Raw genomic sequence first — 27066 nt, 5'->3', positions numbered from 1 at the left:
ATACTAAGTGAAATTAACCAGACACAAAAGGTCAATATTGTGTGATTCCACTTATATGAAATATTTAGAATAGGTAAATTCATAAAAATAGACTAGAAGTTACCAGGGGCCAGGGAGAGAGGAGCATAAGGAGTTTACTGCTTAAGGGTTACAAAGTAAGTTTGAGATAATGAAAAGGTTTTGGAAATAGTAGATAGTGGTGATGGTTGGGCAACATTGGGAATGTAATTAATGCCACAGAATTGTGCAGTTAAAACTGGTTAAAATGGCAAATGTATTTTACCACAATTAAAAAACTCAAAAAAATTTTAATGCATGGAAACATGTCCTTTCACAGTGCTGCTGGATATATAACTTCATACAAACTTTACAAAAAGCAATCTAAGTAATTATCTGTAGCTTTAAAAATGTTCCAACTCTTTGACTTAGTATTTGTGGAAATCTATCCTAAGGGAATAATTCAAAAAGCAAATGTCTTAACAGTCACTATATTCTTTGTTTTTTTCTTTCTTTCTTTCTTTTTTTTTTTTTGCGGTATGTGGGCCTCTCACTGTTGTGGCCTCTCCCATTGCGGAGCACAGGCTCCGGACGCGCAGGCTCAGCAGCCATGGCTCACAGGCCAAGCCGCTCCGTGGCATGTGGGATCCCCCCAGACCGTGGCACAAACCTGTGCCACCTGCATTGGCAGGCGGACTCTCAACCACTGCGCTACCAGGGAAGCCCCCTCACTATATTCTTTTGAGCATTGTTTATACTTGGGGAAATGTAGGATATCCTAAATATAAGGTGTTGGAAGGGCTGAGCAAATAATGACAATTTTATAAGATTAAATATTATGCATCGGTTAACAAGAATCTGTAAGAACACCTGTAAGTCATAAAGGATATTGCCTATGACATGACATTAAGTAAAAAAGGGAAGATAAAGCTTTTATTCAAAAAATGGAAAGAAATGTTTGAAAAGTAAACCTCTGAGGGCAGAACTATGAATGGTTTTTCTCCCCTGCCTCTTTATTTCGAATTCTACTTTTCCAGTTGTCAACAATGAATACACAGTGATGCTATAATGCTGGGTGAGGGATGGAAGATCTATTCATATTAAGAGAAAAACAATTATTATGATCTTTTACCATCTCATTCTCTAGAAAATAAACTGAAAATGCGTTTCCCATTAATTGTTCTAAAAGGTGTTAACAAATTTCAATGATTTTACAAGACTATTAGAATTGAAGAAGCTAGGGATCAATTTTAACCCTTCATTTTACAACTGAGCTAGGCTCACAAAAGGTAACCTGTAAGGAATTAGGAAAAGATATGCTAGATTATTGTTACCTGGATTTCTTATATCCTGTAGAAAGAGATTTTAAGCCATTAAATTTTGTTTCTTTTTTTCTTTCTTTTTAATGTTCCCAGTCTAAACCAGTTCCCTGTTTGGGATGACGGAAAAAATTATGGAGATGGACAACGGTGATGGCTGCACAACACTGTGAATGTATTTAATGACACTGAATTAATTGTACACTAAGAAAGGTTAAAATGGTAAAATTTTGTTATGTATATTTTACCACAATTTTTTAAAAAAAGGACATTAGGAATAAAGCCTCTGTGGGTCTTACTTGGGACTCCAGTCACCAATTATACATTGCTCCTATAGAAAAAGAAAATTCAAATTCCATAGTATGAGCTTAAAACAAATAATTTAAATGCTAACTAATTTTCAATGGAATACTTACAATTTTTTAAAAATGTTTGAAAAACCCAGAGATTCTAACTCCTAATTTATGACAAAGAGAAAAAGATAGTTTTAAAAGAATTTATGTTAAGTGAAATAATTCAGAGAAAGACAAATACCACATGATCTCACTACAAAACAAAACAAACAAAACAAAATGAAAAGAGACTCATAGATACAGAGAACAAATGTGTGGTTGTCAAAAGGGAGGGAAGCAGTGGGGCGGGGGTAGAGTGGACGAAAGAGGTGAAGGGAATTAAAAGGTATAAACCTCTAGTTATATAAGTCACAGGGATGTAATATACAGCACAAGAAATAAGGTCAATAATATTATAATAACTTTGTATGGGGAGAGATGGTTACTAGACTTACTGTGGTGATCATTTCACGATGTACGTAAATATCAAATCATTTAGTACACCCAAAACTAACATAATACTGTACAACAACTATATTTCAATAATTTTAGAAAACTGCTGCTAAATCAACTGGATATACATATGGAAAATGAAATGAACCCTCTTCACTCCCTTACACCATACTTAAAATTAATTCCAGATGGCTTACTGACATAATTAAGAGATGTACAAAAATTAGGTTTCTAAAAGATAGTATTGATAGAATATCAGGATCTTGGTGTAGGCAAAGACTTCTCGAATAGGAAAGTACAGGTTGTTGAAATCGAGCAGGGTGAGGAGAGCCTCTGCGCACAGGGAGTGGAAGGGTGGCAGCAGTCTGGAGCAGGGTGTTGCGGAGTCTGAGCAGGATGAGGAGGGTATCCCATGTGGGCAAGTAGTGGCAGCAGCCTGATGTGTTTTGCTGGATCCCAAGTGTGATGGAGTATCTATGTGGCAGTAGTAGTAGTCTGGCAAGAAGTACAGGGACCCCAGTGGAACAAGGTGGGGATATCTCTTGGATCTTGAGCTGGGTGGGAAGGATGTCTACCTAGAGCATCGACAGTGACAGGAGATTGCTTATATACAGGGGATTTTTGATCCAAGGATAAAGGAAGCAAGGTTCCTCACGTCAGAGAACAGAGTCACAAATATGGAAAGGGAGAAAATTGGCCTGAAATCTATGGTTTTAGATTAGATTTGGAGGTACCTGTATGACTGCATGGTTTTCAATATATATAAATACAGAAATAAATGCATGTGTTTATATGTACATATATACCCTAGCTCTGTCTACAGAGAAGACCTGGGAGCAGTAACACCTCAAGAGCATGAAAATACTTGGCATTCAGATCCTGGTTTATAAATACCCATTCTTTGATTCAAAAAAAAAACAACAAAAGAGGAATCTTTGGAGAAATGGCTGATTCCAGTGCTAGAGTCCAGCAAGTACAATATAAGCCTAGAATATTCTGCTGTTCCAGAAAATAAGGAGGTGCTCGAAGAATAACGAGGGCATGACAAAGGACACTGGCAGTCAGCTTGAAGGGCTCTTATCAGTCAGACTGAGAATAATTTGAGACTCAAAATAAATAACAATAATGATGACATAAATCCCACTGAATTAAACAGGACTCCAGGAGTCTACACTGATATAATTACATAAAAATTAAATGAACAGAGAGAAGAGAGAGCATTTCCTTACAGCAGAATGCCCATTAAGAAATGTAGAAGGAATGATGGAGTTACAAAATCATCATTTGGCAACCACCATAGTAATAATTCATTCAAGAAACATCAACAAATGTTAAAACTTCCATTGCTGCTGAATGAACCCTCCATTTCATTCTAGTGGAAGAAAGTTTGAATGTGAGACACACACACACATACACACACATATCTCCCCTACAAAGATTTATTAATTACAGTGCAGAAATGTAGCAGACACTATCTTAAAGTTAACATCACTCACCAGGACAAATCAAAATCATATGCTACCTGATGGGATGTAATAAGAATACATCGCTTCTGTGACATTCTTATCAAAGATGCATAACTTGAACATTAAACATCAGACAAACCCAAATTGAGTGACAAACTACAAAATAACTGGCTGTAGTCATCCAAAATATCAAAGGCAAGAAAGTCTAAAGTTTATCATTTTTTTATTTAATTTTTTTAAACAGCTGTTAAAGTATAACTGATATACAAAAACTGCACATATTTAATGTATACAATTTGATGAGTTTGGACATATGCATACACCTGTGACACAATCACCACAGTCAAAGTAGGAGACATATCTAACACCTATAAAAGTTTCTTTATGCCTCTTTAATAGGGTCAGCTATTAGCTAATTAATAATCCATTTTAACATAAAAAAGACAAAGCTGTATGCTTATATCAAATTTCAAGGCCAAGCACAAAAATTTCCTCCATTAGGCAGTTGCTCTCCAAAACCCTTTATGATAAACTATAAATTCTTTAATATTACATTTAAACCTCACTGTAATACTGGCTCAGAGCCTATTCTAAATCTATTTCCTTTCGATACGATAATCTAAAGGATCTGAATACCATTTTTTAAAAATCCTAAAAAAATGTACACCATCTGAATCCACCCCACTCTCTACAGGGCACTGAGCAAGTACTATGAAAAAGAACATATGCCCCTGCTTCTTCCTTAAGAAAGGCAAATACTGCTGAGAAAGTCTTCAAAACCAAATGGGTACCAACACACACAATTTCCTAGCCACAGCCAATAACCAGTTCAGGTAACACAGAATTACAGAACAACAAGTCATTTAGTTCATATGAAACAAAAATACCACGCTAAACAAATAATATCTAATCAAATGAACGTTGAGTGATGAGGAACAGCACAGATGTTAGATATGATAATACATATGAAGAGACAAGAGGCTATTTTCAGTGCAGGATTGAGAGCATGGTAAAATTCTGGGGAGTTGTATAACAAGATTCTAAATTGGAAAATGGCAAACTTAAGACTCTAATATAAATAATGAGGCAGCAATATACAGTAACCATTATATGTGGGTTATTACAGAAAAGAAGGAATTCACCATAAGCATTTTAAACTTGAAAAATCTTACATACATATTTTATTAGACAATATGACTTTTATGCCATCATCCTTCTCCTGCTCCATTTGTATATATCACTCAATAAGATCAGCTCCAACGAGTTTTAGTTGTTTTTTTTTTTTAATCTTGACCATGTGACTAACAACGGGCTCAGTTGTTTCTATCCATAGCAACACCACGGAATCATTAGCCTCGGAGGCTGCCTTCAGAGACTTGTTTCCATGACAACAGAGGCTATAATATTAACACTGTCTCAAAGAACACTGCAGAAAATTGTAAATTCCAGGAAAGTAACTGGATTGTACATATTTTTAAAGTACCTTTTTAATGCCAGTATCGAAATGACAGCTTTCTGAAAAATGTTTTAACTAATTTTTAGAGATTCTTGTTATTTATTCACAGCTTTACATTTTAAATTTCATTTAAGATCTTAAAATTATGAAAGCAGCTTTTAAAAAAATTTTGATACAAAGTGGTCTGAAACCTCGTTAGGTATAGCCACATGCTTAATGTGTACTGCACATCTACATTTATGACTATGTACCTCCCTCTTTCACTTCCATTAATTCAACAATAAATGAAAAACAATATATAAATTGAGTGCCGTTACCTTTAATAAATCTCTATTTGCTTAAAATAGTTAAAGTGTTTTTTTTATATGTGCATCTGACTCCTGACTGATACAGGAAGAGACAGAAGGAACAATTAGGAGGCTGCTATAATAATCCAGCTGAGGTTATCAGTGGCTGTAACCAAATGATGGTGATGGTGAAAATGGACATGAGTAGTCAAATAAAGATAGATTTTGAATTGGTATATCTAGTGACTGATGGGAAGTTGGGAGGAAGGACTATTAAGAATAACACCAACAATGGCCACTAAAAAGTATCTTTTACATCATAGTTAGACCCAATCACAATAGATTTACAAGGCTTTCTGAACATATTTTTAAACTCTTTTTCACTTATTTTCTTTTTAATTTTTGGCTGCACCCCATGGCATGTGGGACCTTAGTTCCCTGACCAGGGATCAAACCCGCACCCCCTACGCTGGAAGGCGGAGCCTTAACCACTGGAGCACCGGAGAAGTCCCTCTCACTTATTTTCTTGCTTATTAAAATGGTCATCATAGCATAAGATCAAACTCTGAAGAAAGATAACTAATACCATACTACCAAGTAATTAATAATTGTTTACACCTTACATTAACATGTCACATGAATGGGGTAAACTGAGCTTAGAATACACACAAAGATTCAATAAGGTCAAAATAAATTTATACCACATTTACGGAAAATGAAATATATGAAATAGCAACTCTTTTGTTATCAATATCTTAGATAACAAGGAAAAAAAATTACCCCTATGCCACTGTTGGTCAATAAGGATTTTATTTTGTTTTTGTATGGCACAGTTTAATATTCTTAATCCAAGTTCCTTTGCTTCAATATCTACTATGTGGTAATGAGACATGTTTCTCTGAATAAATGTCAAAGAAGCTATCTAAGAGGAAAAGAGAAACCAGGGGAAAAAACTTCAAGCCTTTTGTATGTTTATAGAAGGATAAAATACAGCACAGCAGATTTATCAAAACTGTTTGGGAATCACTGTACTTAACAGGGGTCCAGTATCTTCAGAATAAAGGTGTTTTTCATTGCTTAGATCTGGTTCTTATTTGATTCAAATGCTCTTTTTGCCACAGTTACTCCAAATAAGTACCTTCCATATAAACTCCATGTTATTTGAACCAGCTGTATATGATACCTGTGTCATAATTATCTCAGAAGCAAATAGCAACGAAACCAGATACATTTTTTAACAAATACTAAGGGATTAAATATAAATTTTTGATTTTAAAATAACAAAGGGGGGGTAGGGAAATAGATGTAGTGATTAACAATCCTAGTATAGAAGCATGGGTACAAATTTGTTAGTTCACACACACAGAACATCTAGTTTACGGATCTATTTCTGCTTGCAAGATGCATGATAGTTAAGGTATGTCATCCCTTCATTATAAAAAGATGGTGTTCTATCAGCATTCAGCTGATTACTTTGTATTGGTAGAAGGATGAGCCAACAATCATTAAAAATTTCAAGTAGACAGAGACCCAAAAATTGGATTCAAAGATGTGGTTACATAATTAACAAATAGGTATGAAACTACCAACTGCAATATGCTGCCTGCTCCCCACCCCCCAATCTTATCAGACTATGGCTACAGAAACATACGCAACCGTGGAATCCATAATGACTAACCTAAAACGGGCCCTTAAATCTTCCTAGTAATAATATATTTACCCTATTCTATTCATTCTTGTACAAGTTCCTAGTGATTCAGGCCGCTGTTACCTTTCTGAAGTCGTCTTCTACTATTCTCCTCCCACTCAGCGTTTCGGCCATATTGACCTCTCTGTGCTCCAAACACTCTAAACATGCTCTGGCCTCAGAGTTTTTATTCACTCTTCCTCTGCATAGAATGCTCTTGCCCCAGATATCCATATGGCTCAACTCCATAACTTCTCTTATGCCGTTGCTCAAATATCGCCCTCCAGCTGAAGACACTCTTATTCTACTAACCCCACCCCGCCCCCACCACACACACACAAACATACACATTCCTGTTGCCTTCTCTTTTTACCTTTCCTCCAGCATACTACGTATTTTAATTACATTTGCCATCTGTCTTCCCCCCCTTTAATATAAGCTCTAGAAGAGCGTGGATTCTTGTTTTATTTACTCCTATATGCCCAGTGCCTAGAATAGTATCTAGCACACAGTAAGTATTTAATACATTTGTTGGACGAATGAAACCATGTGATTGCCAAAAGAGATTGAGTTCATCAGCACTCTAAAGTGATAAAGTGACTCGGAATGGATTGTGTACATCCTCCCTCCCCATGCTATACACATAGCAGATATTGCTAAAAGATTCTGTGTGGTTGGGCGGTCACTACCAATCAGAAAGTGTTCAAGATGTTCTACCATTTGATAACCTTAGAAGTTTCAAAATAAAAAAATGCCAAAAAATTGCCAGTTTCATGTTGTTCTCTATCTAGCAACAGCTAATTGCCTAATAATATCCCAACTGAAAATAAACATGTCTTGGTGAAGAACACTTGCCCCAAAGATTTTTACCTCTTTCCTTTTTAAGCTGTATTAGAAAGTAAATATCACTGACAGCTCATATTTAAAACCTGTGGTGCCCTTCCTCCAAACTTCTGGGTTCTACTAACCTTAACTTGGTCCCTAGGTCCCTCCTCAGAGGTTAGCTGCTTCTCTGTTTACCTTGGTGTTCCATGTTTCCTCTTCAGTTTCCTTTTTAACACTGACCCCCCCACCATATTACATTTTCCTTGTTAAAATAATTACTGTGGTTTCTCTTTTCCTGGCTGGACCCAGTCAAGGTTACCAATCCTCTTGTTAAAACATAATTCTTCATCATTCTGTAATGAGGTTGCTTCTCCGTATCTCCAGATTCCTCACTTTTTAAAAGGCCAGAATATTCTGTGGGACGAATAATGATGGTGGTTGTGAAAGTGGTGATAAAGATGAATGATGATGATGATAGGTACTTTACTGATGTCAGATATTATAATAAGGGCTTCGCATGTTTGTCCCATTAATTTTCACTAGATCTTAATCCCTGTTTTCTGCAGGTGGGAGAAAGAGACTCAGAATTTAGGTTATTTGTCCAAGGTGCTACAGCTAATAAATACAATAGAAATTTAAACCCAGGCCATCATCCTCTAAAGACAGCATTCTCAACTACTATACAACACTGTCTCTTCAAAATAGTTCAAAAAAAGAAAAAAGTTTGATTAGGTCATGAAAAGAACAGAATATAACTTTGAGACACCTACATTAGTTTTTACTAACTATAGTTGGTTTAATTCTCTTGTAGTGCTTAACCTATGATAATAAAAACAAGCAACTCCTCCCCCAAAAAAGGGAATGAGAGAATTAAAAAAACAATAAATAGATATGAATATTTCAAGTTTCATCTAGAGTTCTTTAAAATATTTTTACAAAAAAGGCCTATACAGTAAAGCTGTGTTCTTATAACTGAAAGAATTTAGGATCTATACTGTATGTAGCCTTTCAGTTTGGAAAAAATGATTAGAATGATACGATTTTTGCTCTATTTCCCCTCTCCAAAATTCTGCTACGGCATTTAGTATAGCTGAAACAATTAATTCCTAAGGTTGGTATTCATCTTTCTCTTTTTCTTAAAATTAATTAATTAATTTCTGGCTGCATTGGGTCTTCATTGCTGCACACGGGCTTTCCCTGGTTGTGGCGAGTGGGAGCTACTCTTCATTGCGGTGCGTGGGCTTCTCATTTTAGTGGCTTCTCTTGTTGCGAAGCACGGGCTCTAGGCACACGGGCTTCAGTAGTTGTGGCTCACGGGCTCCAGTAGTTGTGGCTCACAGGCTCTAGAGTGCAGGCTCAGTAGTTGTGGCACACGGGCTTAGTTGCTCTGCGGCATGTGGGATCTTCCCAGACCAGGGCTCGAACCCGTGTCCCCTGCACTGGCAGGCGGATTCTTAACCACTGCACCACCAGGGAAATCCCATTCTTTATCTTTCAAAATACTTACAAACTGATTATTTTTCAAATTTATAACGCTTTGATATATTAGATGGTTCTACCAAGATTAGTCAGAGTTAAATACAGAAAAATTACGCTGGGATATGTTTTGATTCAAATTGCAGATTATAATCTCCAGTTATTTTCCTCAGGACCAACAAAAATTCTGTAAGGCAATCAGCTGGTCCCATTTTGTCATAATAATAATTTCTTCACACTCCACAGCTGGCTGAGTCAATAGTCACAGATCAGATTTCAAAAATACTGAAAATACTGTTCAGAAACAGGACTAAATTGGGGTTTACTAATGGATAAAGAATGAATAGGCAGGGCTCCTGTTAAGAGGTGAGGGGGAAAACATCTTTTAAATAAATTTATCTAGGGGCAGAAGTTGTATTTAGGATTCTCCTAAAATTCCACTGCTTCCAGATGTGACACCAGTTGCTTTAAACTTGCACAAAATAGGTCCAGTCTTTGTTGATTGATTTGCATATGCCTGTAAAATTGCCACATCAGTTAGTTTATTTAAAGTCTGTAAAATAAGGTGATAATTGTAGGCTACTGTTCTCCACATGGTCTGCACAACTATTTTTAGCTTTATCAAAATTCTAAATTTTGATATGAAAATGGAGGATTGAAAAAGTTATCTAAATAACAGTGCCAGGAAGTACAAAGAATAACGCAGTGAGAGCTCTTTAAAGAAAACGATACTAAGTCAAATTTTGACAATAAGAATTTAAGTTCTTCATATGTTAAGAAGATATACGCTTCAGTTTTTTCACAGAGGGCTTTGAATTACTTTAGAAATATACATGATTTTATAAAATCCTGTAATGGAGACTTGCTAATTTTAAAGCCATAGTTCTATATAAAAATGGCTTGGGAAATTTACAGTGGCCAAACCATATTTAGAAGTTCCAAATTTCCCTGTAGCCATCATCAGATTAAATGAAAACAGACACATATTAACATTTGTTTATTCATTCAACAAACAGTCAACACGGGCGTTCACTATGCTAGGCTCTGGGGATATAAGAGAAGAAAACATACATCTGTACTACCAGCTCTTGTGAAGCTTATGGTTTAGCAGCTGATATTAAACAAATCATTACCCAACTGATTACTGAAATGCAGCTGTGATAAGAGGTATGGAGTACAATTCTCAGGAAAACAAACACTGCTTGAAATAAGCAAAGGGAAAAAATGTTGTGCAGGCTGAATATCCTATTCTGACCTCAAAGCATATGGGTCAGTCATTCTTCAGCACTGTTATTAACACATTATTTTAAAAGTTAACTCTAAAACTATATATATATATATATATATATATATAATACACATATACACATATATAATATACATACTAAAATACATAAATTGCAGCTTGTGAAATTTCTTTTTACCTATTTGTCCTTGACAAAAGGACAATCTAACAATCATGACACTCTATAGAAACTACAAAGATGAATGCAACACACTTCCTAATTATAAAGAGCTTATATAACAAATTTCACTTACTTAGTTCTTCAAACTATAGCCAATCTAATCCACCTTAAGATACCAATGTTGCTATTTTAACAGACTTTATTTTTTAGAGCCGAAGGTACAGAGTTCCCATATAACCTCTGCCCACACACATGCACTGCCTCCCACTATCAATACTCCCCACCTGAGCTGTACATTGTACAGCTGATGAACCTACACTGACACACCATTATTATCCAAAGTTCATGGTTTACGCTAGGGTTCATTCTTGGTGTTGTACATTCTATGGGTTTGAACAAATTTATATATAATGTCATGTATCCACCATTATAGTACCCTACCTAATAGTTTCACTGGCCTAAAAATCCTCTGTGCTCTATCTATTCATCTCTCCCTCTTTCCTAACCATTGGCAACCACTAATCTTTTTACTGTCTCCATAGTTTTGCCTTTTCCAGAATGTCATATAGTTGGAAGCATACAGTATGTAGCCTTTTCAGATTGGTGTCTTTCACTTAGAAATATGCATTTAAAGTTCCTCCACATCTTTCCATTTGTTTTTAATGATTAATAACATTTCATTATCTGGCTGTACCACAGTTTATTTATCCATTTACCTACTGAAGGTCATCTTGGTTGCGTCCAAGTTTTGGCAATCATGAATAAAGCTGCTATAAACATCTGTGTGCAGGTTTTCATATGGACATAAATGTTCAACTCATCTGGGTAAAAACTAAGGAATGCAACTGATGGATTGTATGGTCAATCTGTTTTTGTTTTAATTAATTTTTTTGCCTGTGTTGGGTCTTTGTTTCTGTGCGAGGGCTTTCTCTAGTTGCGGCGAGTGGGGGCCACTTTTCACCGCGGTGCGCGGGCCTTTCACTGCTGCGGCCTCTCTTGTTGCAGAGCACAGGCTCCAGACGCGCAGGCTCAGTAGTTGTGGCTCACGGGCCCAAGTTGCTCCGTGGCATGTGGGATCTTCCCAGACCAGGGCTCGAACCCGTGTCCCCTGCATTGGCAGGCAGATGCTCAACCGTTGCGCCACCAGGGAAGCCCCAATCTGGTATTTTTTAAAAGCGAATACAACCATTGTAAACTTTTTGTTTAATCTTCATCTTTATGCTTTTCTAAAGTGTCCAACTATATAAATGATTGGGTCTCAAACACCATTTAAACATATTTTTGAGTAGATATTCTTTGGGTAAAAAGGGAAACAATTAATTTCCAAATCTGAGTAATGTTATTAATTTTACAAAATTACTGGCCTTTTGAGTAGGAAATTAAACTTTGCCAAGAGACAGCATTTCACAACCAAGTATAACAGAGTTTTTATCCTAACTTTGATTGCTTGGTTAATCAATACTCAAAGAGACTATTTCTACCCATTCTCCTGGAAACTATTCTACTATCAGACTTGGCATTTCCAAAGTCGTTTAAGAGGATTATCTACTTACTCTCTATATATTTTAGTTTAATACAAAGGCATTATACTACTGAATATAAGCAATTTTATTCCTTAGAGATGAAGAAAAAAAAATATATATATATATTTGATCTATCACTTCAAAACACAACTATTATTAGGCATGAGACCAAATGTTTGAAACATACATAGATAAGATTAGGCCAATCCGTGTTGGTCCAATGTGGAAATGTCTTGGTGTGAATATTTAGACCTGCTGCCTGGTAGAACTGTCAGAAGATAAATGGTTATAGATGATGACACCACATGCCTCTGTTTGCCTGGGAAGTTCCCTCTTTCCATAAAAGTACTCCAAGTTTGGTCGATGAATTATATACTCATCCTAGTTATAAGGAAACCGAATGTTTTTTCTCCTCTTCTCTCCCTGTCTCACCTCCTCAAGGGTATTTCTTTCCATAAGGGTAAATAACAAGAGAATCATCAGCTAGAGGATCAGTATAACACTGAAGTGTGATATGTTTCACAGAAGGTCTAAGAGAGAATTCAGACAGATTAAAAATATATAATAATAAAGAATCAAGTAGCATTAAGTGCTATGAAGAAAAATATTTAAAAAGGTAAGAAGTCAGGGACATTTGGAGTGAAGAAGTGCCTGCTACCTTAGACAAGAATCTAGGAAGACCCTCTGAGAAGGTAACAGATGAGCAGAAATCTGAAGGAAGTGAGGAAATGAACTATGAGAATATCTGAGGAAAGAATGTTCCAGGCAGAGGAAACAGCAAGATTAAGGTTCTGAGATGGCCACATGCTTGATATATTTGAGGAACAGGAACAAGGCCAATACAGCTGGAACAAAGTAATTGAGGGAGCAGTAGGAAATGGGATTAGAGATACTGCCAGGGGCTAGATAATAAAGGGCCTTTTGGACTATGGTAAAGAAGGATTTAGAATTTTATTATATATCGAATTGGAAGCCACGGGAGAGTAAAAAGCAAGGTACTGACAAGAACTGACATTCCGTAAGGATGACTCTGGCTGCTGGGTGAAGAACAGACTGGTGAGAGTAAAGAATGGAGCTAGGGAGACCAGATAGATATCTACTGCTATAGTTCAGGCAACAAATTAAATAATTTGAATTAGTAGTTGTAGAAGTGGTGAAAAGTGGTTAGATCATAATATATTCTAAACACAGAGCCCTCAGAATTTGCTATTAAGTTGCATGTGGAGCAAAGGGAAAAAGAACCGAAGATTATTCCAAGGGTTTTCATATTCAACATCTCAGTGACTGGTACACTGAATGAAGATGGGGGAGAACAATAAAATTAGAAACTCTGTTTTTGACATGTTAACTTTCAGATACTTAATCCAAGTGGAGATACTGAGTAGGAAAGCCAGACACACAAGTCTAGTGTACGGGGAATAGCTCTGGACTGAGATATGAGTACTGATGTATTTAAAGGCACCTGGATGAGCTCATCTGAAATATGAGTATAAAAAGAGAGAAGTTCAAGGACTAATGCCCTGAGTTACTCTAACTATTAGTGGTAAGAAGAGGAGGAGGATACTGCAAAGGAAACTGAGGTAGGGAGAGTATCAGGAGAATGGTGTTCAAGAGTCAAAGGAGAATTTAAAGGAGAGAGCAGTTAGTTGTGTAAAAAGCTGTTGTGGGGTCGAGTAAAATAAAGATTGAGAACTGATCACTGGATCTGACAGTCTACTCCTAGAGGGGTTCTGGCTGGTTGTTTTAATGAAAGGTATTTTAGCGGGTATGTACGCTGATCGGCATAATCCAGTATGGAGGGAAAGACGGACAATGCAATGAAGAGGAGAGAGAATTTCACAAGTCCCTGAACAGTCAAAAATGAAGATCTAGTACAGAAGTGAAGGGTGAGATTTAAGAACACAAGTGGATCATTTATTTTAACAGGATGGAATACACAATAAGACCATCAATTGAGAATGAGGGCCAGGAAACAGGTATTGGAAGTTTAATGGGCAGCTTTGGAGCTGATGTGGAGGAGGCAGAGTTGCAATTAACCAAGGTTAGATCTTACCAATGAAGTGACAGAGGAGCAAGAGAGTTAAGATTATGAAAGGCAGTGTTTATAGTCATGGACCAAGGAATGTGAGCAAAGCAAGGAGGGAAGTGAGAGCATGAAAGAAATGATAGATAATAAAAAGTTGGGCTGGAAGTCTTTAAAGGGTAAAAAAAAAATTGTTGTAGGGGAGGTGAGCTGAAAAGAAAGGAAGTGCTAGTCAGTTTGAAATGCTTGCAGCTGAGATTTTGTAAGTGGTTCAGTCAATGGTAATGAGGTCTTGAATATAACCATTTCAGCAGGTCACTCAAGTGAAAGAAAAAATAAAGACTCCTAGAGGCAAGGATATCAAAGAACTGAGAAGTCAAGATTTTGGAAGGATCATACCAGGATACTGAAAATCACTAAGAATGATTACATGAATAGTGGACAGAGAAAAGACAGTTCAAATCATCAATGAGTAGGAGTGATTGTGAAAGATGCAGATGACTAGACAAGGAGGGGAAGTAGAAAATACTGTCTGATGATATATACATTTTTAAAAGGGAGGAGGTACAATCATCCATAAATACCAATGATAAGCAAGGAAGACATCAACTCCACTTGTTGGTCCCAAGGTACATGGGACGTGACAGATAAAAATTCCACTTTTTGTGAGGGGTAAAGAAAAAACAGTACTCTCGGGGGAACACCAGTTTTCTATGAGAGAAAAAAAGGTGAGATGAACCATCACAGAAGAGTTTGAGGAAAAAGGAAATTTTGCTGATCACGAACTGGGAGTTCCAAAGGGCAGAGTGAAAGAAATTGGGAGGTCACAGATAAATGGGAGTTTAAAACATACTGGAGATATACCAGAGTCAAACAGAGATAAGGAAATTAAGTGAAGGTGATCTGAAAGGCTTCAACTTTTTTTTTTTTTTTTTGCGGTACGCGGGCCTCTCACTGCTGTGGCCTCTCCCGTTGCGGAGCACAGGCTCCGGACGCGCAGGCTCAGTGGCCATGGCTCATGGGCCCAGCTGTTCCGTGGCATGTGGGATCTTCCCAGACTGGGGCACGAACCCGTGTCCCCTGCATCGGCAGGCGGACTCTCAACCACTGCGCCACCTGGGAAGCCCCAAGGCTTCAACTTTTTTTAGTGATTAAGATGTCCTGATGGTATGCTTGGTAAAAGGTGGATAATCAGTTAAATTTAGTTGTCTGCTTGTGACTGGTTTAGCATTTGCAGAAGGGGTGTTGGGCGGGAAAGCAAGGTCAGGAAATTGGTGTCTCACCAAGAATTTGAAGTGCTCTTTGGGGTCCCTCCTTTATATCCTGCAATTGAAGGTGTTGAGATATGTGGTTCTTTAAAAACTGTACAGCCTGCACTCACAGGAACTTATTCAGTCAACACTATTTACTGAATGTCTGAATGAACTGCACCATCCTAGATACTGTAATTCCTAATTATCTAATTTGAATTTGTTGAAGACTATTAAAATTAAGCAATATAAAAATAAAATAACAATAATAATAATAGCTTTCAGGCACTCTTCTAAGTGTTACATGCATTTAATCATTTAATACAATTAACTCAATGAAGTTGATGCTATTATCTTCATTTGGGGACAATATAACCAATGCATAGCTCTAAAAATTAAATCCTTTCTACTCCAGAATGTACCTGTTTAGGACAAACCATATTCTTTTCATACAAATTAGCCTATTTATTTTTCTGGTATCTGAACAGTGGGCATCTATCTGAACAGCGTTTTCCTGTATTTTAATTTAGGACAGAGTTTCTTCCTCTAAAAAGCATATTATTCAATTCATGTGGCTAATATTCACTCTTGTTAAAATTTTATTGTTCTGCTTCAATTATAAGTCATTATGCCTGTTCCATTCACTCCTAGGAAGAGAATTTTGCTGTTTTCAGCTTAATTTGGCATGTCAATTATCTGGGGGAGGGTGGAAATTCTATTTGAATATTTATAATGACCCACAATAGGGATTTTGAAGTAATCCAAAACATGGGAACAATTGCCAAATATACATCCGAAGTGACCTACCACATTACAGCTGTTCAAAGTTTATATATGACTACTATTTTCGTTAATAAACATTGACATCACCAAGTAGATAAAAGCTTTTACTTAGGAGATAATCAAGTAGCAAAGTCTAGAAGTATTGTGCTAGAGTTTTTTAAAGCCCTGTTGAATATAAAAATTGGTCTTGGATTTAACAGAGCTGCATCACTAAACAGGACAGGGCAGATTGGCATCAAAGGATCATAAATACAAGAACAGGAAGAAGGCTGAAGTGAGGAACTGAGGAGGGCTTGACAATGAGTAGCCCACGTTTTCTATATTATAATGACTATTCAAAATTAAGAACATAAGTAGTATGAAGCTCAAAATAGAAAACCTTACACCAAAGTAAAATAATTCACAAGAAACTCATCTTAGTTTAACACTAAAAACAAACAAACAATAAAACCTCACATTGTAAACTTTTGGGATACAGCCAAATGACAAAAATTAGACATAGTCTTTAAGCTGTATGGTTATCATCATGGGTAAAGATTCAAAGGGGTGAGGAAATCAGGTACATGGGGAGTTTGTGCAGCTTGAAGAAAATCTGAAGAATGGAGGGGAAGAAAAGGGAAGTGGAGGAAGAGATGGGCTACTGTGAAGAATCAAAGGCACGTATGACGGCAATAGAGTGAATCCAATAAATATAGGTACCCAAGAGGTTTCAGGTTAGGTGTCATTATTTCGGAAGGCCATGAGCTAACAAGGTTTCAGGTGACTGAAATGGTAATTAATCAATCAATTCCATAAACATTTACTGAGCACCAACTACATGGCAAGTCCCATCCTAGAAGCTGGGGTCCTGCAGAAATTTATAACCACTTGGCTTCCCTAACATTTAAAAATATTAATGACTTCCTACTAAGTTCCACATATTACAGTAGAATCTGACACAAAATCTTAGTTGTGAACACAAATATCTTAAACAGATGAGCAATTTAAGTGAATCTGTAAAGTACATTTTATTTTTTATTTATAGAGGCTATTTGGTGGGATATGAAATCATATAATGACTTTCAAATTACTAAAACTGCATTTAATAACAACTCTCCAAACTGCTAAAAGTACCATGCATCATAGTTATAAGGAATTAGATTCAAAGTTAATCTTGCTATCCAATCTTAGAAAAGAATATTTCTGACAATAGTGAAACAGGAGACCTGGTAATCACTTTTGCCATTTATTATTGACAGAACAAAACACTATCATACATATATATTCATAGGTATATAGCATATGCTCAATAAACTAAAATTTCATTAATCTACTTTGTTTTTAACAATATAAAAATCCTCTTATGTTACAAAATAAAACTGCTAGCCATGAGTCAGTAAATGAAACAGAAAAATGTATCCTAGCATCAACTAAAATGTAAATACGCCTAACATTCTTTCTCAGTCCTATTATATTTGATCCTGTAAAATGAATTCCAGTGAGTTACAACAAAAGACTTGGATATATAAAATATCCAACTCATTAGTGAGAAAAATAACATAGAATGCAAAATGATGTTGGTTCTCCAGAGCTGGGGAAATATAAGCTAAAACTCTGACCTCAAGTCTACATTTATAGATATGAAATACAAAGATAATGAAAAAGACAAAATAAGTAACAGAAAGAGGGCTGAAAGAATGAAAAATAGTAATTTTTCAGTATACACAAGTGATCTGAACCAAACGGGAGGAAGATAAAATTTTAAATGGCTTTGTAGGATCAATTGCAAATAGAGTTTTTATTAAAATTGTGGCTATTTTAGTGCAATACAATAGCAACTTTTTGGCCCAACTCCTAAGTAACTATAATGTAATTCCATAGTTTCAGTAGTTTTATATGTAAACTATTTTGCTTGTCTTTCATTTGTATGCCTTTTACAAGATGAATTATATATCTTTGGTTGTGTTTGTGTATATACATATAGTTGTGTGTATTTGAAGTTTTTAACAGATCTTTCTTATTGACAATGGAAAAATATCACTTAATACTAACATAGAATGAATAACAATGCTAAGCTTTAGTCTCTGTGTCCCTTTTTGGTATATGTAATTGTAGTCAAAATCAAGTTAGTTAAATTCTTGGGGCAGTATTCAATCTAAGAGTTAAATCAATCGTTGCCTCTGAGTAAGTTTTGATTATAAGTAATCTCACTGCCTACATAAAAACTATTAATGACTCTCCCTAGCCCAGTAATTCCATTCCTCTCAAACATCTAAGAAAAAACAAGAATATTTTTACTTAAGAAATATGACATTACTTAAAAATAAAAACTATTGAAAGAAAATTCTAGTAACCAAAAACAAGAAGAAGCTGTTGACAGTTACTTTATACTTACTGTGCTGCTTCTAATTACTAAAAAAAAAAAAAAAAAAAAAAAGATGGTTTTAAAGGAATTTATTTTTAAAAGGTCCTAAGGTATGTGTATATATTTAAATTTAAAGGACAAAAGCATTCTCACCTTGTTTTTTAAATTAGACTAATTTTTATGCTTTCATTTTTACTGAAGTTGAATATCTATTAAAAATATGTTTTAAAATGAAAATATTCCCCCAACCCTCCTTTAATACCAAATAATAGGTATTTCACTCAAATTATGATTAACTTTATATTTTCCTTATATTTTTAATACTCACTCCTCAAAAAGAAGTGGTTTTATGTGATTTTTTTTTAAAATTTGAGGACTTTTAGTATTTGCTCAGCTCTTTACACTGTCAATTGAATATTTGATAAAATATTCCTATAATCATGTAATTACACAAGTTTACTGCTTTCCAATTAACCCTAGATAATATATTTATAGAAATGGAAGGATTCATTAAATCCCTTGAATAAACCATAATGTAATAATTTTAAGATATTAGTATATACAATAGCCAACTGTATTCAGTTTAATCTATACTCAAAACACTAGAAAATAAAAATATTTCAAATTATCTTCTGTTTCTTTACTATAACAACCTCCTGAGGTTATCTAATGACATATAAAAGCTATACAAACAGGTATTTTCTTTGGTCAAACATCATACTTTATAGCGTTTAACACAATCTGAAAATAAGGAGACAAGCATTATTAATTTACATTTTAATTTATGTATGAATGGCTTTATATTTTTAGAGAAGTCATTCAACAGAATCTGAGACTGTTTTGTTTGGCATTACATAAGAGCAAAAGGGAAAATATTTTTGTTTCCCCTTTCACGCTAAAGACCTGCATAGATGGACTGAAAACATACATTTCTGCGTATCCAAGGTTTCAGGGCATAAGACTGTGTTTTAATAATAAGAAATCTATACTGATACATTTTTGCAAAGCAACATGAACCGAAAATAATTTCAACAAGTGGTATGTTACCTGGGTGGAGCTGGTGGCTACCGAGATGCAGTCAATAAAGCTGTGTCTTCGAGTGAAAAATGCAACTATCTGCTGCCAGCGTGAAGGTTCTGGCTCAGCTTGCAGTTCATCTGATGAGCCCTTTTTCGCCCAGTGTTTCTGCTTTGGGCCTACTGAGCCATGGCTAGAGCTAGTATTGCCTCCTCGACTGGCGCGAGAGTACAGAAGTGTGTTGTTCCCGAAAATGTAATTCATCTCTGCAGCCCTGCAGGTGGTTGCCAAGCAGTCTTACTTCTCTACCAGCTGCTGAGTGGTGAATGATCGGTAAAAACTGCAGCTAGAATTACAGCAGCATCACTTGTAGATCAGGGAAAATAAAAACCTTGAGAAATGATGCTCATTTTCTCTGTAATTTCTTCCCATGAAAGAGCTTGTATCTTCCCTCTGTACCTGTTAGCTGTATGATGGCTGAGTTTATATTTCTAGACAAAAAAGACGACATAAGGTGGTTTTCTTTCTCATGATTATTTTTTCACCAGCGTCTGCAGGAAAAGCTGTTCTTTTGTTAGCTGATAACTAGACGGACTGAAATCCAGGAAGTGAGGTCGATTAGCAGGTAAAGAAGGATGTTATAAACACTGGACTACCAAGACCCTTTGGGGCTGCCTGATTTAATGCACTGGGTGGAGAAACCCTGGATTACCAAGTTTCAATCACAGTCTGAAGTAAAATCCAATGGCATCTTCGCTGCTTAAATAAATTATAAATATGAACTGAATTTAAAAATACAAGAGGATTCTCTCTGCCAACAGTTCTGATTGTTTAAAACAATTTTACTAAAGAAATCTTTCTATTCACATATAAATTTCTACATCAGGAAGGCACTTACATTAAATAGCACTAAGGTTTTAAAAGGTACTATCTACATTAAACTCTGAGGATCTAATGACAGAGAGAAATCCATTTGGAATGTAACTTGATAATTTTATTTAACATATTGGTTTTTTTGATTAACTGAGTCTGAAGACAGAAACAGAATAATTAGCTAAATAAGTATTTGGCTTCTGGGACTTTTGTGATAAAAAAGTGCTATTATCAGCATTATCTCTCTCATATGTTATAAACATTAAGATTACCAAGTTATGAATTTGTAAAAATGCAAAAGAATTAAACATAAATTTTTTGTTTTATAGCCAGTAAAACATATTTTATCCAACATGACATAAAATAATACTCTGGTTCAAAAAATAGTACTGTTTGATTGCTAAATAGATACTTTCTAACATCTAATATCTAGGTCTGTGTTTCTCAACACACTAGTCCACCTCAGAATCACCTCGGGTGCTGGTTAAAAAAAATACAGACTGATATCCCCTTCCCATTAGAATTTTTAGGGGTTAGGGAGATCTGGGAATTTTCATTTTTGAAAAGCCCCCCTAAGAGACTCTTAAGCACCCTCAAGTTTGAGAACCACAGATTCCTAAGTCTGTCCTCTTAATACTATGCTACATTAGTATATAAAACAACATTTCGCCATTAAAAACAATATATGAATAAAAATGCTACTTGATAACTTACTAATAGTTGAGTAATTCAATTTTTAAGTTGATATAAGTACATCATAATCCCCAACCTCAGCCATGAATGAGGACCAACAAAATCTTGCTTGCTTTTGCTTACCAGCACCAACTAAATGCAGTCTATTGGAAAGTAGCATTGGCAAACTACAACCTCTAGGACTACTGCAAATCCTGATTTGGCAAGAAAAGATGCGAACACTGTCTCTATGATTCCGTCTCTAAGATACAAACACATGCCCAAGAAGGGTTGAGAGTCATGTGGGACTTCTGGAAGTAAGATGTTTTGTGACAGATTATAGCAAAGTTTGCTTCTTCCCAAGAACTGTACAGACAGTAGCTGGCAGCTTTATGGCCCTACACAGATTGATCTTATCTATTTGGGGGTAGGGGACTAGAGGAAAACACTAAGGGTAGACAGAGAACTAAGAATCCTCTCTAAAAGAAAAAAAATAAAACCTCCTAAAAATAAATTTTACTATGGACCAGATACTTAATAAAGAACTGATTAGTGTGGTTTATACAAATGCTCTAGTAATTGGTTTGACCCCGAAATATGTGTCTTGATCTGTATATGATAGAAAGCCAGGGTGGGAGGGGGAACCTTAGAATTTATACAGATTCTGTTACTCTGGATTTGTAAGAATGAGGATATTTAAAAAATTTTGGCTACACTGGGTCTTTGTTGCAGTGCGCAGGCTTCTCTCTAATTGCGGCATGCAGGCTCCAGCGCGTGAGGGCTCCAGAGGGCATGGGCTCAGTAGTTGTGGTGCACAGGCTTAGTCGCCCTGTGGCATGTGGGACCTTAGTTCCCCAATCAGGGATCAAACCCACGTCCCCTGCACTGGAAGGCAGATTCTTAACCACTGGACCACCAGGGAAGTCGTGGATAAGGATACTGAAAATGAATGTTGAATGCAAATATCCTACTCAAGTTGCAAACAGTACCAACACAGATGGAACAGTAAGGCATTCGTATACAATGATTTCTTATGCTAGAGAGCCAAAGAGCTTGGGAACAATCGAAAGTTGATGAACGCTCCATCCCATATATCCCGAGTACAGAGAAGAAATACTTCTCAATATATAAATTTCCTATTCAAATCGACTGACATCAAGAAAACAACTTTGAGTTTTGAGAAAGGCTTTTTTATGAAAATGTCCCATTACCTGAGCTACGGAAATCTAGGATCACCTCATCGACTGCACAACAGTCAATACACACATACAAAACCATATATGTACCTAAATCACAATTGGTTTCATATGATTTGATTGGGAAGCAGAGGCAACCAACTCCTCACTGATCTCTGCTTTAGAATAACCATACCCGTGTCACATATTGGAAATATAAGCTCTATTCCGTTAAACCAAAATTTAAATTCATTATAGAACCTGGAAAGTCTATTTAAAATAGTGAATTTTAAAAAATACTACACAACGTTTAAATCATCAAAAAGAACACTATTAAGATTTTAATATGATATATAAAGAATGGACATTTTTTTTCTGCAGTCAATTACTCTACCACTGAGCAATACTCTGCACCTAACATTCTTTTTTCTGTACAGTTTTTCTTTTTCACAGAATGATAATAATATTATCTATAGCAGAACTCTAAACAGTAAGAGAAAGCATAAGTAAACTAAGTACATCCATTTAGTGATTACATACTTTAAATATGATTATGAAAAATTTATGACTGTTAGAAATGTTTATTTTATAACATTAAATGGAAGTAAAGACAGTTCAAAAATTTATATAGGATAGGCCCTCAATTATTTGTACCCTTTTCCAAACTTGCAAATAAACCCAGAAGTCTTCAGGTATAGTAACAAAGGCAATGATTAAGTAATTTTAGTGAAAATTTTTAAAAGGTTGAAGGATGAGAGGAAAAACAATATTGAAACTCTAAAATATTAGGAAAAAAATTACTAAGTAACCACAAAGCCAATGTACTGTAAATGCAACAAGCATTTTCCTTACCTTTTTATCTTTATAATACGGCCTATTAAATTTCAAAACATGCAGCTGTACTAAGACAAGACTAAGAAGATTGATAACACAGATTTGTTATTTATCTAGAAAAAAGTGATCATACATATACAAATCGCTTCTGTATGAGCGCCATCTAGTGGTCAAATTGTATGCAAACTGTGTGCTCAACTTAGTACTCCAGGGTCATCCAAAAAAGATAAAATTCAAAAGTATTTTAATATATTCCAGAGTTGTAAAAACAAAGTTGACTTCAACAAAGCACTCAGTATGCACTCAAAATAGGAAAGATTCTCTTCCTGCAGCATTTAGTTCAACAGGCATATGTTTGCTTATAGCCATTCTTCTGCTACCTCCATTTCTCACAATATTTGAAAAACTACCGATTGCTGCTGGTGATTTCATTTGATAGTATTCTCAGTACTAGTGGATAAAATGTGTCCAGGCTAGAAGATACACTTATTTATAATAATTATCTGTTCACATACCCTGTTCTGTCTTCAATTTCAAGCCCCTTGTAACTACATTTACTTTGCACATATTAAACATAATTTTCCGTCATTGAAGACAAAAGCAAAATATGAACTCTTTTATTCAATGACCATTGCAATATCCCGCACTAAGCCATGTCACCCTTGTCATTTCATCTAGATTTAAATCTATTTTGAAAAAGGTTGAGGTTTTGTTTACTTGTTCAATTTACTGTTCTGACCATTTTTCCTAATTCTTAGATCATTTTCAGTTTTAGGAATCTTGACACTGTTCTTATTAGTACCATACTACTATATTTAGAACTGTTTAAAATTGAAGCTTACTTTTAAAGATTTTCATATACCACAAGAATTTACCCACTGTGTCTGTCCTTTTCTTCCACATTACAGTTTTTCACCATTATATCACCAATTTCTTTCTTGAAACTGTCTAGCACTGGCAAGAAACTTTCCCTTTTAAAGTCTTAAATCATAATTACTTTTTTAAAAAACTATTTTTTTTTGGCTGTGCCACGTGGCATACAGAATCTTAGATCCCTGACCAGGGATCAAACCCGTGCCCCCTGCAGTGGAAGCACGGAGTCTTAACCACTGGATGCCAGGGAAGTCCAAATCATAGTTACTTTTACGTTTTATGCTAAGGCCTGAATAAAGTAACTTTCAATCACTATCTTATTTCATTCATTACTTCAGTAATGAGAATCAGCACTAGCACTACAAGATCCTGACAGATTATTTCACAGCATGTTTCATGGTGGCAAACCCTTCATAAGCCCACTCATCAGCTCAGGATCAAGGTCCTTCACACCTTGTCCTCATTTCCTAACAACCATCCTAAACATCAACTACAGTATAATGAACTTTTCTGCATTTTTAGTCTCTTCAGACTAACACTCTCCTACTGTACTTATTTTCTCCAGTAACTGCCTTCTCCTCTGAATTAGCATATTGTATACATCCTTCAACACCTTGTCCAAATATCAACTTTGGTTTTTTACAATACTTCAAGAATTTAACTTCTCTTTATTTTTTCATGTTACATCATACCGTGTTATAACTATCTCTCCATAAAAAAATACCAGTCACTGAAGCCTAACAAACTTACTAACATAGATGTTTAATAAATGCTAAATGCATGTTATTTGATAAACAAAACTAATATTATGTTGATTTTTAAAGCAATCATCTATTAACCTTATTTTTCTATTAGCTTTTATAAGAACTGTGAAGAACAAAGCAGTGCCTAATTTACATTCTACTCAGCAAACTGCTACTATTCAAAGATAATTTTTCAAATTACAAAAATAATAATTCATATACTGAGTTCTATGTATAGTACAACAGTTATTTGCTTCATTCCAAACCACAATACTATAAAAGTGGAAAAGTTCCTTATATTAGCTTTTTTGTTTCTAAAAAAAGACTGCTAATCTTATTTATATTTTAAATAACATATATTCCATTGTTGAGCTTCCTAAAACATTTGCAGTTATTTGAAAAAAATTTAAAAACATTAAAACTTGCCTTATGTCAAAACAAAGTTATTTTTTAAAAATTTGGTTCTCTAGCAGAAAGTTAAAGTAATCCTAACCATTCTGCTATTACACTACCCCAATCCTATGCTCACTCCTCAAATTTTAATCTATGCATGAGATAGGAGAAGCAGGAAGAAATACCCCAAATGGGGCAGCTTTAATAATTCTTAAATTACAATTGTATCAGAATATAGTTTGTCAAAAGTCCAGCCTATCAAGATTTCTGACCCAGTAATTTGACTTCTGGAAATCCATCCTAAGAAAACAACTAAACATACTTTTTATGCCCCAAGATGATTCACTGCAGCCTTCTTTACAAAACCTAGTAAAAATGGAAATAACAAATAGCGAAGACCAGAAGTGTTCAGCAAGTTAAGGTACTAATATACTATGTAATGTTACGTATCAAGTTTTAAAAAAATTTAACATGGGAAAATGTGTAAAACAAGTTTATAATAGGAAAAAACTCACATTTAAAAAAGTAAGATGTAAAGTATGATTTAGAAACAGATGAAGGAGTAGATAATTTCTTCTACTGGAAATGAAAATCCTAATCAGAGAGCCAGCAAGCCAAAGGGGGAATACGATGATGATACCCAACTGCTCTACCTATTTGCATCAGAAACTTATATTTATAACTGTTTCAGAGACTGATGCTGTTAATATCTAATAAAAGAAAACAAAATGAAAAGGAGCAAGAGAATGCCATGTAAGGATGGATAGATCCAGCTGCTTTTCACTGAGACCAGCTGAATTATTACCACAGTATACTAAGATGCTTTGAGGCTAGTACTTTCTTGATCTTAACCAAAATTTGTCAAAGATTTGCATACAAATACTCAAACTGCCACTGCACTAAGGCAATAGTATAACACCAGCAACTATAAGATGTATGTCAATTGCAGAAAAGATAAACTGAAAAAGATGTGTTTTATAACTGTTAGTAAAAGGATATTTTAATCTCAATAACATACTCCTTTAAATAAGCCTCCGTCAAATTTGTCTTTTAAAAGCCCTCGGGGGGAAAAGTGCTATGGGAGACATAATCCTTTAACATGTAATAATTAACTGTATGCAAAGGACAAGAGCATTTTTAAAGCAGATACCAAAAGAATCAGGCAAAATTCACTTAATTCTCTTATGGTAAGAAAATCAAGGGAAAAAGAGTCAAATTAAGGAAGCAAGTGAGAATCTTCAAAAAGTAATAATGCTTTCTCACTCAATAACTAGAAACACTTAAGTCTCACTGCAGAGTGAGGATTAAATAAAGAAATGTCAGAAATTTACTTTAAAATACTTCAAGACAGACAGTAAAGAAATATGTGTATGGTGGTTCAATTAAGCTAGGTTCTAGTGCATTACTTCTCAACAGTGGCTATCCCCTAGAAACACCTGGAGAACCTGTAAAACTCTCCAAAGCCAGACTATACCCCAGACCAATTAAATCACAATCTCTGAGATGGCACTCAGATATAAATTTTAAAACCTTTTTAGGTGGTTCCGATATCCCACCACAACTGAGAACCATTACTATGGACAGTCAGTTGTCCTAATCAGGAATTAACATTCCTAGACTGGTCAGCTAACATTTAATTATAAAGTAAATGGCTGCTATAAGATTTTTGTTATGTTAATCTTTGATCAACACCAAAAGTTTGCCAATTATCATAATGAATGAAGTGGGCTTTCATTGGTGAAATCCATTGTATTTCAGTTATATGGATTGGCTAAATTAGACACAATCCACCCTTGCATAAGGGAAAGAAAGACTCTGAAGAGGCTTATACCCTTAGAGATGGCACCTTAAGGTTTAAT

The 27066-nt window shown here is 35.3% G+C and overlaps 1 protein-coding gene across 15 annotated transcripts in view; it reads right to left on the bottom strand.

Annotated features, from left to right (window-relative positions):
* The window catches only part of DLG1 (discs large MAGUK scaffold protein 1), a 286057-nt gene that overhangs the window by 153677 nt on the left and 105314 nt on the right, over positions 1-27066 (bottom strand). For 2 of the 15 annotated variants that reach the window (XM_079922694.1, XM_079922696.1), the window contains exon 1: positions 19675-20584. The exons of 12 other annotated variants lie outside the window; for them this stretch is intronic. In XM_079922694.1, the coding sequence (XP_079778820.1) occupies positions 19675-19908 (234 nt within the window). In that variant the 5' untranslated portion in view covers positions 19909-20584. Of the gene's footprint in view, positions 1-19674; positions 20585-27066 lie in introns of those variants that run through there. One more of the 15 variants, XM_079922695.1, reaches the window with a different exon arrangement.

This window comes from Stenella coeruleoalba (assembly GCF_951394435.1).
Source record: "Stenella coeruleoalba genome assembly, chromosome: 5".
Classification (NCBI taxonomy): Eukaryota; Metazoa; Chordata; class Mammalia; order Artiodactyla; family Delphinidae; genus Stenella; species Stenella coeruleoalba.
The sequence above is the reverse complement of the archived record's forward strand: the minus strand, read 5'-3'. Positions and strand labels throughout refer to the sequence as shown.